Source organism: Hypomesus transpacificus, unplaced genomic scaffold, assembly GCF_021917145.1.
Source record: "Hypomesus transpacificus isolate Combined female unplaced genomic scaffold, fHypTra1 scaffold_159, whole genome shotgun sequence".
In the NCBI taxonomy this organism is placed as follows: Eukaryota; Metazoa; Chordata; class Actinopteri; order Osmeriformes; family Osmeridae; genus Hypomesus; species Hypomesus transpacificus.
In genome coordinates this window covers 330,689-346,010 of record NW_025813724.1, presented here as the reverse complement: position 1 = coordinate 346,010, position 15,322 = coordinate 330,689, and the positions used below count along the sequence as shown (strand labels likewise).

Sequence of the window (15,322 nt, the reverse complement as noted above, 5' to 3'; positions counted from 1 at the left end):
TGACTTTCTCCAGTTGTGTAGCCTAAGCCTTTTGCAATTTTGCTAGTAGCATTAAAGTATACCAATGAAAATAATTATCACTTCCATTCATGATACCCAACTGCATGTCAAACATTGCACTATACAAGTATACACAGTATGTGCTTGTGCCGTTATCGCCATACTCTTGTAGCCTTTAATCACATTTCTAATCTAGCCTTTAGATACAACTGGATATCGATTGCCTATACAATTGTTTTTAATTAATTCTTGAAGTTGCTTGAAAAAAAGAGATATTTGACAGAGCAGGAACTTGAGTGTTGAGCTAGAGGAGGGATGACAGGTCCAGTGGAGGGAGAGGGGCTCTCCAGAAGGAGAAGTGGCTGAACTCTGGGCAGTCAAAGGAACATGACGATCCTTCTGTATGGACCACCGGGAAGAAGTGCTCCACTAACTCGCTAAGTTGAGCATACCTGGAAAACACACACACAGTACATGTAGTTACAGATACTAGACAGTGCTGGTAAAACATTCGGTGAATAAGATGTCAGTGAAACACACAAATACAGATTACTTGAACTATAGTGTATATGGTGCCCATGAGAAAATTGTTGGTGCGCGCGCGCGCACACACACACACACACACACATATTCCTGGAATTATAGGGCACAGTGCCAGCGCTGATGTCGGTGACACACACTGATTTCTGGAATTATAGATAGTGCCGTGCCCGTGATGCAGCTGGTGATAATATTTTTGAAATGCTGATCCGAACAACGTCAATCGCCGCACTGCCTTCGTCGGATTATAAAAAGGACACCTGCGACATTTCGAACTTTGCAGAGTGCCCGGCTCTCCAGATAATCATTGGAAACTAAATGCGTACACACACACACAGCCTTGAATTAATAGATACACATACACAAAACTTCTTAAACATTCAAACACAAAACGCCTGTAGTGCATTCTCACAGACCAAATCACAAGAACACAGACCAATCGTAAGTACACAGACCAATCACACCCACACAGACCAATCACTAGCAAGCACACGAGTCTCACGGCTGGCTACGTACGATGATTTGTTCCCTCTTGTGTTCTCCTGGATCAGCTCCCCTCTGGGGTTCACAGTGAAGATCCTAGTGTCAGCAACACCCACCTGTTTGTAGGCATACGCATCCTGCAGATGAAGGAGACAACACCACTCAGAACCATCAGGCTGTAGCTTGAGGCCATCATCTTTGTTTTTTTTATCATTAGCATAAAACACAGTATAACACAGTAACAAGTAAATAAGCATTGTAGTGTAGGTTACATTGGTCCTGTTGCCGAAAGCTGCATAGAAGGGCTGTCTTTGGGGATTGAAAAGGTCCCTGATGTCGGTCAGGCAAGCAATCTTGAACACCTCTGGTTTCTTCTCTATCACCTCTCTGGCATGGGTAAGTGAAGGACATAAAGTAAAAGATTGAAGAGTACAGTTCGCCTGAACATCTAGGTAGGTGACAGCAGACCAGTGAAGCCATTTTCCCGTGGTGCAGGATAGTGTGGGGACTCTGTACCTGTGCAGGGCAGAGAAGAGGCTGCTGGGAGCCAGGAGCACAGGGCCCTTGGGGAGGACAGTGCCCTTGTCATTCACCCACTGCAGATAGCCCTTGGTAATGTCAGCCATGCCGATGGCCCTAGCCGAGCAGTACAAGAACTTGTATCCATTTCTAGAAGGGCAAGTCAGAGTCAGAAGTCACTCAAAGCAGCACTTGACTGTTGGTGTTTTTGTCTGAAACAGTTTGGAGAAAAACATACAACCCTAAAACAATGGAGAAAGGGTAAGTAACCTATGCACTTTTGTAAAGCTTTCTCTTGGAAGTCGCTTCTAAATGAATAAATGTAAGTAACATAGATGCTAACGTGTTTTTTATTGCTCTAATACATTTCTAGGAAGTAATTTTTACATGGCCATCACGGAAAAAAGGGTGTTTGTACAGTACTTACTGGTGGATTTTGTGATAGAGTTTGGCAATCCCATGATGTGTCCAGTCTTTACCCAACTGTGGAAGAATATGTCCCAAGGCATCAGATCTGAATAAATCCAGAAAGAAATGACATATACTCAGTACATGTACTCAGATAGTTGATGGCTTTGCAAACACAACAGCCATCCACTACCCCCTGAAAGGAAACACACATCCCACGCAATTAAATGCTAATCCAGTGACAGAACAGAGGTTTGGGTTAGTTCTGGTTCTGCACTCCCAACACATTGGATTTGAAATGAGCACAAGCTGATACTATAAACGATGCATTTCAATGTGGCTCCGTGAAAATTTAGCAGCAGAATATACACTTAATTATTCTGAGACAGTATAGAAACATAATTCCAGAAGTTGGGTGATGCTAAGGAGTCACACTCTCACAATCTCAAAAGGATATGCAAGTATATAATTATACTAAAATAGGACTTGCTACTTTATGTTAATCCGCTAATTTATATTCACAACAAACAAATTGACTAAATGGAAAAATCTATATAAAACTTACCCATCAACCTTTAAAGTTGCAATAGGCAATGTTATAAAATGAATTAAAATGAGCACCCTACAATTTTTGCCTGAACTTCCTAATTTCCTCCAGCTCTAGTTTGACAGTTGTTTCCCAAACTAATCTAAGGAGGAAAGCCCGACTTGCCAAAGGAACAGGATTGCTGGAAATTAACTGTCTGGAAAGTAGTGGGCCACTCCCACACACAATGTGAAATTGAGCTGGCACTGAGACGTCTATGTTGCTAAACAACTCTCAGATGGCCTAATGTGTATAGGGGCCCAAAAGTGTTTTTTATTTAGTATTTTTATTTTATTTATCCAAATGTATTATTGTACATACCCTAAACAACAATACTTGTGTCCGTGTGTGGACACTACTAAAATGTCCCATTTTAAACTATATTAGACAATGTCACATACACAAACACTTACTTGGTGATGGTGCCGTCAATATCGGAGATGACAACACGGTCATCCCAGTTCCAAAGGTAGATGGCAGCCTCACAGCGACATGTGCCCTGGTACTGAGTGGTCACACTGAACACAACCTTGTTGGCCCCCTCACGAAGGTTCAACCGCTCCTGTACAACACAACCACAATGGTCTGTGCTCATTTACACAATCAAGATGTAGGCACTAGCATTTGCAGTCAATATGTACAAGATAAAGAAGAATGTTTGTGATCTTGGGAACCCATATTTCAACACATAATTTTTAACCGATATCCAATGTCTATGGCACATAGTGTGCTCGGAGGTGAAAGGTGTGTTTTAGCTTGTGTGTGTAAAACTCACGATCTGTTCAGAGGTGAGACGAAGGGATTTTCTGTACATCTGGCTGATGCACTGTGCTGTGGTCATGGTCTCTGTTGATAGGCTGGCTTGTCTACCCAGACAGGAAATCGCAATTTCTTCAACACCCTCCTCCTCATCGCTGGACAAATCATCGAGAGTGGCCCTAAAGGGCAAAACATAGCAACACATTTTCATCACAAAGTACAGTATGTTGCTACCATACTGTGTGTGTAGGTGGTAACTCACTTTACAGTCGTAGGAATAGACACAGAGCAGGAGGCTTCTGTCTGAGGTTCCTCAGGGCTCTGCTTTGAGTTGGCCTGCAGAAAGTCAGGGTCGAGGCTTGTAAACAAGCACATATAAGTACTTTTCCAGTAAATTGTATCCATTAATTGCCCTACTGTTCATGTCCATGTGTATGTAACACTACTGCTAGCCCTAACCCTGTGGTGATTGGCCTGTCTACCTGATTGGCGTCCATGTCCTTCCTCCTCCAGGAAAACCACCAGCGCCCAGACTTCTTGGGCATCTTGACCTTTACAAGCTCCTCTATGGTTTTCTGCTCAGACAGGGTCAGAGGCAACACAAAAACCATTATCAATGTCTGCTTGATGAGAACAGTGGCATGCGGAATTGAAAGTATTCATCCCTAAGCTTTGTCAAAGTCAAAGTGGTTTATTTGTCCCATGCACTGAATAACACAGCATCATCAGGATGGTGAAATGTTTGCGACCTGGCATCTATGCATTAGCATCACACACAAAAGAAAAAAGTTAAGAATATATATGCATCAGCATCAAAACTAATATACAAAAGAAGGGTAGAATTCTGTCAGAGTTTGAGATCTAAGGCAGATAACTGAGGAAGCAAAGCTGTCCTTATGAAACAGGAAATACCTTTGGCAGGTTCTTCTGGAAGGCTTGCATTGCCAGGACCATGGGGGCTGCCACCGCCCAGTTGTAATACCTGAGTGAACAATCATAAGGGGGACCTTAGGACTGTTCATTCAGTCATACCTTTGGTTTTGTAATGACTTGCAATAAAGGGAATGTGACTCAAAGCCCAATCTTAATAAAGACAATGATAACAGTACCTGGCAAAAATCATTTTAAACCATGACAAATGCCCGTGGCAAAATAACCACGAGTTTATATTTTTCTTGCGCAATTTAGGTCAGTGGATATTTGTTCATCATATAGGTGGAATCATTAAATGGTCCTCTGGTGTATCATATGGACAGCAATTGGCCAGAGAGACATTTCAGCTTTCAATTTTCAAATTAAGTTGGCACATTGATCTAAACACATTAAGTTCTGGTAGTTGAACCTGAGCTTGTCAAAAAAATAAATATTGTTTCAACAAATACTGGCAAGGGACTTTAAGGTACAGTTTAAAAACTGTTTAATTAATAAGAAAATTACTATTCTAGGCCTACCTGTGTGTTATTATATACAGCTCTGGATTCATAAAAAAAAGTTGAGAAGGACAATTTAAAGTGTTCCTCACTCAAAATTGTCCTTCTTAACTTTTTTTTTTTTAAATGAAAGAAAAGTGCAGTGGTCTTTTCCAGAGCTGTAAAACTTCACAAACACTGTCAATGCAAATTTGATCCGGAACCAGCATTACTTATAACATGAAAATTCAAATGACCACTATAAACACCCCCAAAGTGTCATGAAATTGAACATGATGAAATTATGAATTGCTTCTCTTCTGTACTTACTTTGAGTTAATGCAGATTACCAGGTTTGGATCATCAATGATTCCAGGGTTGTTCACAAAATCCTGATATGTCACAATGTGTTCCATGAACTTATCTGAATGGAAAGGCAATGAAATAATTTGATGACTGAATCAACAACTAGTAGAAAGCGCCTCAAATTATGTGCAGACAAATGGTTAATTTCATTCTGATTAAAACTATCGACCTTTTCTATATGTACACTATTCGGCCAAAAGTATAGTATGTGTGGACACACCTTCAAATCAGTCCTGAAGGGCTTAGCTCTCAAACATCGTCTTCATTTGCAACAATCACTACAGTAGCCTGCCCTACAGTAGTAAACACTAGAGTTCGGAACAACCTCTGGAAGTAAAGTGGGTACAAGAACAGTTTGTCGGTAGCTTCCTGAGATGATCCCCTGACACAGCAAAGCGTTTGCTGAAGTAAAGTTTATTAAGACTCAGAAGTCGAGGAAATACATTCTCTGAACTGATAATTACGCTTTATGACAAATGCCAGAAGATAGCTGCCAGTAGAATGCTACGTGATCAAATGCACTGTCAACTGTACGGTTTGCGAGGAGCGATAATAGTCTGGGTGGTTTTTATGGTTGAGGCTTATATACAATACAATTTCATTGCATACAATTACATCGTCATCTGCCGCTTATCCGGGGGTCGGGCCGCGGGGGCAGCGACCTAAGCAGGGAGCCCCAGACTGCCCTCTCCCCGTCCACTTCCACCAGCTCTTCCTGGGGGACCCCGAGGCATTCCCAGGCCAGCCGAGAGACATAGTCTCTCCAGCGTGTCTTGGGTCTTCCCCGGGGCCTTTTCCCATACAATTACATTCTATACTATTTAATGCTTTAAACTTTGGGGCAACAGTTTGGGGAAGTGCACAAAGTGAGGTCCATACTGAAATTATCTGTAGAGAGGAGAGGTGTGGAAGAACTTGACTGGCATCCACCTTTGATATACATTTTAACGTCAATGCAAGCTAGGCCTCATTTCTCCACATTGATGTTCCGACCTCACTAATGCTTTTCGGTCGTCAATGCAATCGATTGGATAGTAGCATTTCATAACAAACACATTTTTGGAATGAGATGTTCGACAATTAGGTGTCCGAATAGGCTTCTTAGTAAGTCCACAGACTTTTGACCATGTTGTTTATTTACATTTAGCAGACGCTGTTATCCAGAGCGACTTGTAGTAAGTATAGAGACATTCCCCCCGAGGCAAGTAGGGTGAAGTGCCTTGCCTAAGGACACAACGTCATTTGGCACAGCCGGGAATCGAACCAACAACCTTCTGATGAATAGCCGACCTCCCTAACCGCTCAGCCACCTGACCTCCGTCAGATGGTGAGCAAGTATGAGCAAAAGTCAATTTCTTCCCCTTTCCACCTGGGAATGTCACATTACAAACTGACCAAAAAACACAAACCGAGCACACAGAAACACACCTTTGTTGATGAGGCTGGTGTCAGAGACGCGTCCGCAGAGGGACATGCTGGCGTCCATGGTGTCAGACGTGGAGTCGGATAGATACTCTGTGCCGCTGTCCATGGCCCCGCTGCCCACAGACTGCGGGGACTGGGTCCCCGACGTGGAGCCCTGCTCCGGACCCGGCCGCGGCAAGCCCTCCGTCTCACTGGAGGGATGAAAACACTCCTGTGACATCACACAATTTATCTACCGAACGTGCTCCAAATACAGTAAGTTCTTTAAGTTTGTTAAGCTCAACTCGACTGTGGATACATTTTTACACATGGTCCTTATAAACGTCAGTGACTGTACTGAAAAGGCTTCAGAATCGTCCCCCCCCCCCCCCGCCACAAATAGATTTCTAATCTGTGGGAAACACTGCTGCCGTAGGAGTGTCTGGTCACTGTCCTATCCAGGCAGGGACAAATATTTTAAGATTACTCAAATGGAGATGTACCGCTAATAGATAATGTTAGGTAGTATCAGTTAACTTTCTGTCATGGTTCAAAATGTTCAGAAATATTTTTTAAGGATCTTAAACATCCTTGTGTGCAAATGTTTTAAGGAAAGCAGACACCCCTAGGTTAATTTTATAAGGCATTAAACCTAGGTCAGCCCTCAACTTCCTCTGTGGCACAGATAAGATAAGCCAACATTCCTCACTACTTGGAAAAAGTGAGGGAAAGATCTATCTTGCCACATTTAATGCACTATAATCCTTGACTGTACAGTAACTGATTACTCAGGACCATGTCATGATATAAATAGGGGAGAGGCCAAACATTTCAGGTAACCAAATATACATTCAACTCATTACAAATGCACCACATAGATTCACTGTTGTTTTTGAACATTTCGTTTTGAAGACTTTTGTCTTCATTTGCCATTGACAGAGGGATTTTAGTTTCATGCATCTTTGCCTGATGACAATGTTTCACTTGCCATCTGTTGTACAATTGTGTGTCAAATGTTGGTGTTTTAAGTTTTTTAGGCCAACATGACACTAACATTACTTTACATTTTGTGTACTTGCACACATTTTCAGTTATATCATCATTTATTGGTGGCTCATCGTTTTGAGAATATTTCTTTTTTAATAATAATACCAATCAGGGCATATTGTTTGTTCCATTCTAGTTTTCAAATTTTCAGATGTTTAAATTAACGGATGCTAAAGGCTCACCATGTTTACTCGAAATGGCCGTAATCCAGTTAAAATAAAGGGGCAAGAATGTTGTTTAATTCTAAGACAACGGTACTATGATGTTTATGCCCAACAGTTTAGCAGTGGAAATGACTGAGATAATTTCCTGTGTTACCTTTTAGGGAAGTAGAGAGCTGCCGCTTCAGGGTTGAGGTTAGACAGATCATCCAAATAGATGTCAGAAGGTCCCAGGTGCTGGCTGCGTTTTCCTGCATTCCAACACAAAGCACTGAATGAGTACAGCACAACCATAACAATGGCCAAACTCTGAATTTGATGGTTGAAGAGATGATGACTCAGATATAACATTTTAACTATTGAGATTTATTGTTACTTACGATTACAAGAATCATTAAAATTATGAGAATTATAACATAACCATGTACTTTTTATAATATGTATGTAAAGATGTCTTCACCTTTTGTCTTATCCTGCTGTTCATATTTTAAGGTTCCCTCTACCGACTGGTCCTCCCCTCCGGTTTCATTGGCCAGCTCGGTCAACCCAACGCTCTCTGCAGTCTGGTTGGTCAGTGTGGCCTCGGTAGTCATGTCGATCCCTGCCACTTCCTTGTTTTGGTCACATTCCCCAGTGCAGGGTTCATTTCCTCTGTCCGCCTCAGTCAAAACAACTCCTTTCATGAGCCCTTGATGGTTTAGCTCCAGTAAAGCACTCTGCTGCTCGGACTTCTCAATGTCAACGAGTGACTCTGAGTTAACTGAACTAGCTGCATTAGCTAAGTCAGCAGTACTAGGTGAGCTGATGGCGTTTGCTAAAGAGGTAGTGTTCGATCTTTGTGTCTCATTAGCTAAATAAGCAGTATTGGATATGCTAGCAGTGTCAGATAGGCGACTGACATCCTTACTGTCGGTACATTCTTCGGTAACTAGACTCGTAGCATTCTCACTATACTCAACACAAACTGATTTTCCAATGACATTCGGGGACTCCTCAACCTCTAAATTGGATGGGGTTTGCTTAACTAGTTTCAGCCCTGTCTGTGAATAATCTACCCAGGTTTGTTCAAGCACCTGGATCCTATCTAAGCTACCCATTGCTAATGATGCTAATGTGGATGGATCTTTAGTACTGGAGTGGAAGGACTGAGGTCCGTCATCAAGGGTGAAAGGGATCCTTTCGATATACGGATGTTCTGAATCTGAAGACAGTATCCTGGGTTGGGGTCTAACCATGATCACCCGGTCTATGCGATTGCAGATGACCGTGGCCTCGGAGTCCGTGTCGAAAGAGTCCTGCCTGTGGATGGTGCGGAAGTGAGAGCTGCCTGAGGCACGCTGCACTTCGGAAGGGGTTCTCTCCAACTGACGGGGGGAAAGGACAGAGTGTATTTTGTGATCAACAGTAAGTGTGAGCTCTAAACCTTGATTTAGGTGCCTGCGCGCGCCTGCCTGTGTACCTTGGGGAAGCCTCCCCAGCTCCACTGCATCTGTGGTCTGGAGGACTCCTGCTGCTTCACAAGCAGCTCAGAGTCACTCTTGGGAGAGGATGGGCGACTGTAGAACACAGTGCTTGAAGACAGAGAGAGAATTGTGTAAAAAAGGGTAATAGGAGTCCGAACATGACAAGGGTACTCGTTACATCTGACCATTTCATGGTTAAACTTGAGTATCAGTTGAGAACAGAAAGGGAGACAGAATCTGCCGAGGGGCTCTCACCTCTCTGAAGGAGACCACTCGCCATCTGAGTGGGGGTGAACGTCTCGGCTCTGTGTCGCACCCACTTCAGATGGCTCCTCAGCCAGTGAGTAGTACACCGACTTACTGATAAGATGAAGGACATATTACAGATGTTATTTACCGATCCCTCCAACCACGAAAGTGTATTGGCTTTAAAGAAGCAAGTTCAACCATTTGCGACACAAATGGGTATTGGACTGCACTCCCCAAATTCTGAAATGGCTTTAAGTGAAAAATGATGATGTTGAAAGCTAATGGCTAAAGATTACCATTTCAATATCAGAACTAGTAATGCACAGGAGTAGCCCTCTAATAGGTTCAGTTCTGACCTGGCTAGTATGCTCAGAGTGGGCACTTTGGTAGGGCTCTCCAGGTCTGCCTGCTCCCTCTCTCTCTCCCTCTCTCTCTCCCGCTCCTCAGATGACGAGCTGCCGTCCTCCCACAAGTGTGTGTCTGAGCGCATGCGTTTGCGGCGGCGTTTTTTCCGACGCCAGCTTCCCCCCACGCTAGCCAGAACATCAGCAGTCTCCTCGCCTCCCTTTGGGAATTCCATAGGGATTGGGGAGGTGCAGAGGTGTGCTGGCACTCTGGACTAAAAGGAAGGAGAGAATCGATTAAAACATGTTGAGTCTTGGGCAAAGAGTCTTCAGCTGCTATAAAGGCAGTATGTTTGAACCCAATGTGCCACACCCCTACCTCCAAATCCTCATTTTCCTCCACAAAGAAAGCTTCTCCATTGTCCCCTAGCTTCATGTGCAACTGAACGGGTTCCCCATTGATCTCGATGTCCACCTGCAACACAAAGCAGCTATTAGTACTTGAGAGATGCCTCGGGTAAGTGTGTGTGTGTGTGTACAAGTATGCTCACCACTTTCTCCTTGGACCGAAGCACCCCTAATTTCCCAAAACGCACATGGAAGGGGGAGCACTGGAGTGAACCATCAGGCTGGCGCACCACAATGACATCAATCCCCCCGGTGAGTGTGGCGGGGTTGAGCCCGCGGTACAGCTCCTTCACTGTCACAAACACCGTCTCCGCCAGCTGACCCACGTAGTTCATGGTCTGAGACTGGAGGGAGACAAAGGAGAGACAAAAAACACCTTGTCATTTTCCCAGACTCTTTTTTGTATTGGGAATCATGATGACAACCATTGAATGCTTTTGTAAGTGGCTGTGCACAGTTCAGAGAGGGTGGAGATTTGGAAGGCAGATCACAGTCTTCCTTGTAAAATCCCTAGTCTCACTAGCCAAAAACAACTTCACTGGTGAAATCAACACATTGGCCAACAGCCATCAATGAAGGCAGGCCATTTGATAATTTAGCTTTTAACTTGCCTTTTTCAATAACAGAACCAAGTAATACAAGTTTAAAAGCATATACAAATATGTATCCATACTCAAGAAGGTTGACAGTCTTACCAGGATGTGTGTTCTCTTGAAACGTTTTGTCACACTAAGCTGAGCTGTATGTTATAAACAACCTTTATTGACCTTTGGAACGAGTCATGATGAATAATCTGTTAAGGGGCCAGATCAATGGCTTTGTAGGGAAATCAAGGTCTAAAGTTTCTCTTTAGCCCCTCATTACAAGACCTAAACCTCATTACCCCACGTGAGGTAACAATCAAGCCTAGAATTGAAGAGGGGTTTCCCTCACTTCATCTCAGCCAGGGACAAAAGCAAGACTTCAGGACACACCTTGTCAACACTGGAAAATAACATGCCTTGCTCACCTGGTTGGTTTTCCTAATGCAGAAAATTGGGATGTTCCTGTTGGCTATTCTCTGCATAGCTAGCACCCAAATTCAAGCTACTTATTAATACTGCCCTCATACTGATTGGCAGGATTTATGCCTTTCTAACTAATTTCACAGTGCTTTATTTCCTCAGCAATGGAAAAAGTGCCTTTCTAATGAACACAATTTCTACCAGCTACAGTGCTAAGTAACCACAAAGCTTCAGAGTACTAAGGACAGGAAAAAGAAAACAGACAAAGCCCTTAAGTTGTAGGCTAACAAACATGCTAAAGGCCCAGAGTCTTAGAGAAGAGTTTAGCTCTTACCCATAAAGAAGGGTGAAGGTGTCCCTTCCCTAAAAAGTCTTGTTCCCTCGACCCCCCCGCCATCAGCTGCCCAAATGTTTTTCATTCCCCAGAATCCTCTGCACTCTTCATTGGAGTAGGTCCACTTTACCCACACACATAAGGCTACATTTTAAGCAATTGTAGTAGGCTACAATTAATTAGCAAGGAAAGTTCCAAATAAATTATCTGAAGTCTACTCAATCAGGTACACCTGCTCTACTGTTTTAACAGTAGTAGGCAAATACTTAGTCTCTAATACTTATATCTGGACCTGTGTGTTCTGGGCTGGGTAGGGCTACAGCACTAGTCATTTACGCTCGACACTGCTCCCTCAATGACTTACACATACATTAAAGGCACATTCACACTCAACCCACTCTCACACACCCATCAAATTCACACTTCCCCACTCATGCTGCACATGACAGCCAGGCCAGCAGTTTCTGAAAGGCTGAGGTCGTTCTATTATTCACCAATGCTTTGCACGGGTATGCACACGCACACACACACACAAATCAACTAGTCACCAAACAGCTTCTGGGCTTCACCACAGCTCACTTTTCATTCAAAGATGGAGGACATCGCTGCGAGCATCAACACCATATTTACATTGGAAAACAGTCTGGATGACACACTTTTAAGGACGAAAATAATAAACTGCTTGAAGGTAAGGTTGTAATGTTGGCAACAATACATGCGGAACACAAGATTTGTCTGGCACTTGACTTTCAGGGATAGCCTCTACAGACCTACATTGATGGTCAAATGAAGAGTTCTAACTGTTTTACTGTATTCTGGTCAGATCAGGAGAACTAGTCTATCTACTGTAATAGGCCACTGGAAAGGTCCTGGTGCGCATTGACTAGTGCGTAATTGTTTCTTTCTTTGCTCAGTCAGGATTTTCCAGACTAGATGCAGTCAATTTGTATTTGGGGAAGGGAAAAGGCTCCACAATTTTGTAATGGAATCTGCAAGGTCAGCAGTTTTTGAAACAAAGCCTACAGTAGACAATGTGGCCCAACGTGCTGAGACAAAAACTAAAGAGATTTGGACCGTGGGAAAGGATGGGAGGCTTATTAAGTGGGGTGATAAAAATTTAGATTAAATTAAGAATTGGTCTTAATTTGAAACTAAAGAGAAAGGGTAAACCCTAACCTACATAGTGTTTTGCAACACTAAGCTCCGTCTTGATTATGTGGGAAGCTATGTGCCAACTGTACTATTGTAACAATATTTCATAACTGCACTGAAGAATCAGCCAAGTATGTTCACGAGTGCTTTTACCGTGAAGGAAGAGTAGGCTTATATCAGCAGTAACTTTTGTGGTAATTAGAGTATTTTACTTCATCTGGGGGGTGAAGTAACACATTGACTTAAATTAAATAAAATGTAAGCCTAATTATTCGATAGTTGATTTATGCTGGCTTGTGTCATTTTTCCGGTTGGGTGTCAAGTAATGAGATGGAGTTTTGAGCAAATGAAACCCAAACGCCAAGGACGTTTTATAATCTTCAACGTCAAGCTTGTGCATCTCTGGCGTTAAAGCTTGATCGGAGGTTGAAAATAGTAACAAAGCGCATGATTTGTATTAATTTGTCTCCAGCTGACCGAGGATCTTTATAGTAACTAATATTAATAATGTTAACGCTCCAATCTTGTGTCTTCCTCGTCATTTTTACTTAGGTTTACATATGGTACAAAAGACATTTGGTTTAAGTTGCACTGTCTATTGTTACTGAACAACTACATATCGCTTCCAAGTTCGCCTAACATTTTAGCGAGGTACTAGTAACCAATTGAGGAAATCACTGTAGCTAAGCTAGCTAGAGCTAGATCTCGCAATATTGTTTCGCGTTTAGTAACACAGCTTGAAAAGAGCATCGAACACAATTAGCCATTAAAATGACAAAATCACACATTTACTATATGGCATAGCTAACAAGTTAAGCTAGCACCACCATGCTTGGAAATGTTTGCAAGCTGTTAGCTCACTGTACAGTAGGCTATGTCAGAAATCATTAGTATGAATACTTATTATGCTAACTTCAAGTCATCCTATTTATTTGGCGACGTGGCTGGGAATACAAAACAAAACAGTTGAGAAAATACTTCTACACACCACCTGCCACGTATTTGCATACCTACATAAACAAGATAATTAAACGAAGAAGTTAGTTCAAAGACCATTTGGGAACTTTTGTTTGTTCTCACCTTGTTGATCAAGTTACCCAAAATTATTCAAAGATGCTTCTTCTAGCTAACATTCTGCGCTTGCGCCGCAAACAGAACAAGAGGCACGTCACACCGCATTTTGACCAACGAGAATACAAGGAAAGCAAAAACGTGCGTCTTTTGTTTGTTGTGTTCAAAGCTTTTATCGCTAAGTGCTTCTCGATTACAAATAATAAAGTTACGCCTACAGGCCTAAATATATATATTTTAGCGTTTTGGTTTATGAAAAGTCTCCGACAAAAGCCATACATTGTTATTTTGAATTGAAACGATACAAAAAACGACACCTTCACAAGATAGATGGTGAATTAAACTTTTAAATTAATCCAACTTAATTCAGACTAATCTACTGAAAGTTAAATGAAGGTCAAAATACCTGTATTTTATTTGTAGACCTAAGGTGAAGTATTTAAATATGTATAAGAGGATGAATAGCTTACTGAGTCCACCCATAAAATTGCCTCATGAGAATATAATTTTAACCAGCAGAGGGCATACTTTAACTACTAACGATATTATGATGTTGTCTCATGGGCCTGGGCGTGATGTAATTGCGAAAAATACAATTCTATAATAATAAATATTATATATGTATTAATGATATATGATTTATTAAACATAACCTACCTAATAATTTTACTTAAAATCTCAATTTTCAGGATTAGGGAATCATATTTGAAATATTTGAAATGATTCTGAGATCATTCCAGCTCTCGAATAGCACAGCTATTGATTTACATTAATAATTACGAATAATACGAATATGAGTTATGATTATGAATGATCACATATGGAGTATCACATCTCTCATATAGTAATAATGAATCTGTGTACCTCTGGAAACACAGTCCTTTTCAACTTGTTATTTGGATGTATAGATGATATTTCTCTCAGTACCATGAAAAATATAATGGAAACGTTTAAATACTAATCAAGCAAATAATACGTTATTAAATTTTATACTAAAAACAACTCTTTACAAAAATAAATTCTTGACAGGCATTTTTTTAAGGGAATTCCTCATACTAAATTCTAAAAGGTTTAGGAGATTATTACCAAAACCCTATAATGTATGACCAGAAACATTTAAATTGTGGTTGTAATTAGTTCTCCCACATTGATTGAAAGGAAATACAATCTGCTTATTTTGTTTAAATATATTATGGCAGATAATTCGTTTATGACTATACAACGGATGCTGTAACCTTGACATAGCAAAATAAGTTCCCTTAGACTCAGACACTAGTCAGTCAGAGCAAATTGCCTTTTTAAGCAGTCCTTTCAAGTTTCATAAACAAGCAAGGAGCTCCGGCTTTAAAACACACCAGCCACTGGTATCGCCTCCATCCACTCCATCCCGAGAAGCAAACAAGAGAAAGCTCCTTTAAACGGCCAGGCCCTTCCGATATTTCACTAAATAAGGCAGGCTTATCGTAGTTCCTGTCATTTCATTCTCCTTCCCAAACATCCCGAGCTGTGCTGTGGCAGTTGCAAGCCTCAGCCTGCACATTCTTTTCCCTTGTATGGGTAAATGCCTTGAACTAGGACGGCTCTGTTTGGGACAGCCTGGTGAGGTGATTGGCTG

General features: G+C 41.8%; 1 protein-coding gene across 2 annotated transcripts; it reads right to left on the bottom strand.

Annotated features, from left to right (window-relative positions):
• Nucleotides 1–220: 220 nt before the first annotated feature.
• On the bottom strand, nucleotides 221–15,078 carry LOC124488970 (phosphatidate phosphatase LPIN2-like). 2 transcript variants are annotated; one of them, XM_047051548.1, is made up of 20 exons: nucleotides 15,063–15,078; nucleotides 10,290–10,490; nucleotides 10,118–10,213; nucleotides 9,751–10,013; nucleotides 9,401–9,505; nucleotides 9,142–9,253; nucleotides 8,143–9,046; nucleotides 7,840–7,933; nucleotides 6,499–6,686; nucleotides 5,035–5,128; nucleotides 4,208–4,277; nucleotides 3,778–3,870; nucleotides 3,558–3,631; nucleotides 3,312–3,474; nucleotides 2,950–3,098; nucleotides 1,970–2,056; nucleotides 1,540–1,692; nucleotides 1,296–1,410; nucleotides 1,057–1,160; nucleotides 221–452 (listed from the first exon to the last, which is right to left on the bottom strand). In XM_047051548.1, the coding sequence occupies exons 2-20, from the start codon at nucleotides 10,479–10,481 to the stop codon at nucleotides 305–307; spliced, it is 3,204 nt and encodes a 1,067-aa protein (XP_046907504.1). In that variant the 5' UTR covers nucleotides 10,482–10,490; nucleotides 15,063–15,078; the 3' UTR covers nucleotides 221–304. The 2 variants fall into 2 exon arrangements, with proteins under 2 accessions (XP_046907504.1, XP_046907503.1); XM_047051547.1 differs by lacking the exon at nucleotides 15,063–15,078 and adding an exon at nucleotides 13,717–13,800.
• Nucleotides 15,079–15,322: the final 244 nt, after the last annotated feature.

What these genes read in the sequence shown, in the direction of transcription:
- LOC124488970 (XM_047051548.1), bottom strand. Translation starts at nt 10,481, where the DNA reads ATGAACTACGTGGGTCAGCTGGCGGAGACGGTGTTTGTGACAGTGAAG. An exon ending in TCCAGAAGAACCTGCCAAAG is followed by an intron (nt 3,871 to 4,207) that starts GTATTTCCTGTT and finishes CTGTCTGAGCAG; the next exon opens with AAAACCATAGAGGAGCTTGT. An exon ending in CTCTATCACAAAATCCACCA is followed by an intron (nt 1,693 to 1,969) that starts GTAAGTACTGTA and finishes TTGCCCTTCTAG; the next exon opens with AAATGGATACAAGTTCTTGT.